At 46.1% G+C, this 3,488-nt stretch overlaps 1 protein-coding gene across 1 annotated transcript; it reads left to right on the plus strand.

The window, feature by feature from the left end:
• Nucleotides 1-1,000: 1,000 nt before the first annotated feature.
• LOC131009783 (uncharacterized) lies at nucleotides 1,001-2,821 on the plus strand. The gene has a single exon (XM_057937191.1). It carries the CDS (start codon nucleotides 1,001-1,003, stop codon nucleotides 2,819-2,821), a length of 1,821 nt encoding a protein of 606 aa, XP_057793174.1.
• Nucleotides 2,822-3,488: the final 667 nt, after the last annotated feature.

A 3,488-nucleotide genomic window follows, 5' to 3' on the forward strand; every position in this document is an offset into this window, starting at 1 on the left:
ATTTGAATCTTTATTTTATAATCTGTAGAGTCTGAGTCGGGCCTAGGCTGGACTTCTAGTTGTACTGGGCCTTGTTGGGCCCCAATAAGTTTGGCTGGCTAACTTACAAGTTACAACTTTAATGAGGACTATTATTTTTGTCAGCCCGAAATATATAATGGAACGAGGAATCTTAAAAACCAATATGGCCTGACTTTTGCCAAAATTTCTTAAAATCACATTCAAGCATATGAATATGATCCCCCTTTTTTTGGTATGAGTCTATAGAAGTATATTACCAAAAAGAGGTATTATGAGCATGACATAGCTATTTCGACAAATTTGGATGTCGTGTCATAGGAATTCTAGCTAGTTCTCGATTCAGCATGTGGGAGTTTCGGTGACGACAACAACGGTGGATAGCAGAGGGATTAGGTTAACATAAAAAGAGTGTCTATTTTGTACCTACGTTTGCTTAAGTAGAATGATAAATTTAATATTTGCCGTAAAAATGCTTTATCTTCTTATGAGAATTGCCGATCATACAATAATACACATTGATTAATGGTTCAAATTGAGTTTTAGATAATGGGGAAGGAATTTTTTATCTGAGCCCCTACGTACATGTGTGCCTTTTGTTTGATCTCTTTTGAATCAATTTGATCATATCTTATAGTATTAATTAATTATTCACAAATTTGGCTGTTGATAGTTAGTGATGAGTTTAGAAATGTACGTGGGATATTCTGTGATCAACATAGTACATAACGATGCAAACATGCATGTACAAACACCAGCTATGCCATGTTTTTAATCTCAAAGCTTCGGATATTCATCGAATATTTCTCAGTCACACTCACCATTTCTGTATCGATCTGCACGGCGGATACCGTTACAGTCCCAATCCTTGCTAGCGTTGTTTTGTTTCTCCCATTATATATTATATTTATAAATATATCCACGTACAAGCTTAATTATCTACTAAATCACACACACACACACAACAATATCAAGATTAATCATGAATTATGAAAACTATGATCCGAGTTTCCCCGAGCAGCCCGTGGTGGATCTCTACCTCCCAATATGGGCCCACCTCCCGGCGTTCCGCCACAAGCCCGCCTTCGTTTGGGCCGAAGACGCCTCCGCCCTAACCTACGAGCAGCTCAACTCTTCTGTCAACTCCATTTCCTCCAACTTATCACTTTCTTTGCATAAGGGCGACACCGTCGTCATACTCTGCGAGCCGGGCCTCGAGCTCGTCCAGATCATCTTTGCTTGCCAGCGGGCCGGCCTTATCGCCGTCCCCGTCACCCCTCCCCGTCTCTCTTTACCAAACCACCACCACCACCTCATAAGGGTTCTCTCCCAAACGAAGCCTAGCGCCGCCATAGCCTCGCGCAGCTACATCCGCTACTCCTCCTGCACCCTCTCGAAGCTCACATGGATTGCGACGGAGGATCTGACGGCTCCGAGCGAGCATTGCGACATGCGGAGATACGAGGGGTGCAGAGCGGATGATGCGTACTTGATCCAGTACACCTCCGGCGCCACCGCCATTCCGAAGCCGGTTATCGTAACAGCCGGCGCCGCCGCGCACAACGTCCGCGCGGCGAGGAGATCCTACGACCTCCACCCCAACAGCGTGATCGCGTCGTGGCTGCCTCAGTACCACGACTGCGGGTTGATGTTTCTTTTGCTGACAATCGTATCCGGCGCCACGTGCGTGCTGGCCTCGCCCACCGCCTTCGTGGCCCGCCCCAGGCTCTGGCTCGAGATGATCACCGACTATAAGGCCACCTGCACCCCCGTCCCCTCCTTCGCGCTGCCGCTCGTCGTCAGGCGCGGCGGGGGGAGCTCGCGCCTCAGCCTCGCCACCTTAAAGAACCTCATCATCATCAACGAGCCCATCAAGAAGCCCTCCATCGACGAATTCGTTCAAGCTTTCACTCCCTTCGGCCTTCAATCATCGAGCATCTCCCCGTCTTACGGGCTGGCGGAGAATTGCACATTTGTGTCCACGGCGTGGAGGAGCGGCGGCGGCGGCGATCATTTCCCGATTCACAAGAATCTGCTGCCTAGCGCGAAGCTGCCGACTTCGAGAGAGGAAATGCTGGAGGAAGACATAGAAATGTTGGTGGTGAATGAGGAAACTCATGAGGCCGTGGACGATGGGATCGAAGGCGAGATATGGATTTCTTCTCCGGGGACTGCGGTCGGGTACCTCGACCACCCGACGCTGACGCGGGAGGTGTTCAACGGCCGGCTACGGGGCAGGGTGGGCGGCTGCTACGTCCGGACAGGAGATAGGGGAGTGGTCGCCGGAAAAGAGAGGTATCTGTACGTGATGGGGCGGTGCGCGGACGTCATCAAGAGCGTGGGGATAGACATACACCCGCATTATGTGGAGGCGGCGGCGCACGGCAGCTGCCCGAGGCTGCTGAGGGCGGGCTGCGTAGCGGCGTTCGAGCATCAGGGCGTCGTGACGGTGGTGGCGGAGCTGCTCAAGCCGGTCTTGGAATCGAATGTTTTGGTGAGAATATGTGAAGGAATCCGTAAGGCGGTTTGGGAGGAGGAGAGGGTGGAAGTGGGAGCGGTGGTCCTTGCCGAGAGGCGGAGTGTGGCGAAGACTACGTCGGGGAAGATACAGCGATGGGCGGCAAAGTATGCGTTTGAAAGAGATGAGTTGAAGGAAGTAGTGAGAATGAAGTTTGGTGATGATGGCTGCAACTCTACGGTGTTTGGACAGAGAAAGAGAGAGAGTGAGGAGGAGAGAGAAGGGATCCTTGTAGCTGCAGCAAGAGACAATGGAAATCGTCTTTCGTTACAATCATCGTTGTAAGGAATATACGAGTTGTATGATAAGTTACTTCTCTTATGTTTTGGGTGTCTAGTTTTTACACGAGTCATATATATAAATTTAAAAATATACAATATATATGTAGAATAAGATCCTCTCCAAAAAATATTGTTTCATCATTTATTTTTTATTTATATTTTAATAACTTCATTTTTAGATTACTAAGCTAATGTTATTAGATTACAAAGCTAATGTTATTGAGATGAGATCCACTGTCCCATTCCAATGTTATTCTATAAGAAAAAAAAACTTATTAGTCAAATATAATAAAAATATGAAAGAAGATGAGAAAGGAAATTATGATGACACACATGGCAGGAATGAGATTCAGTGTACCATACTTTATGTCTCACTTTGTGTTCTACTTTTAATTTTATTTAATTTTTTATATATATATTTTTTTTCCATTTCAACTTTATATGCTTTAATTTAATTATGTGATTATTAATTAGAGTTTATTTCATCAATTTAGGGTATATAATTATTAGTCAAAGAAGAGTAACGGGAGAGAGGGCTGCAAAGGGTGTATGGGAATATGGGCTTTGAGTGTTGGGCCAACAATATTTAACTTTGAGACGGAGATGAGAGAAACGGTGAGCTGTTTCATATATCGGTTCACAGATAGTAATATATTTACACCATAGTTTTG

The sequence above is a fragment of the Salvia miltiorrhiza genome, chromosome 2, assembly GCF_028751815.1.
Source record: "Salvia miltiorrhiza cultivar Shanhuang (shh) chromosome 2, IMPLAD_Smil_shh, whole genome shotgun sequence".
Lineage (NCBI taxonomy): Eukaryota > Viridiplantae > Streptophyta > Magnoliopsida > Lamiales > Lamiaceae > Salvia > Salvia miltiorrhiza.

Bases quoted from the DNA above. Each gene is read 5' to 3' on its own strand.
- LOC131009783 (XM_057937191.1), top strand. From the start codon at position 1,001: ATGAATTATGAAAACTATGATCCGAGTTTCCCCGAGCAGCCCGTGGTG.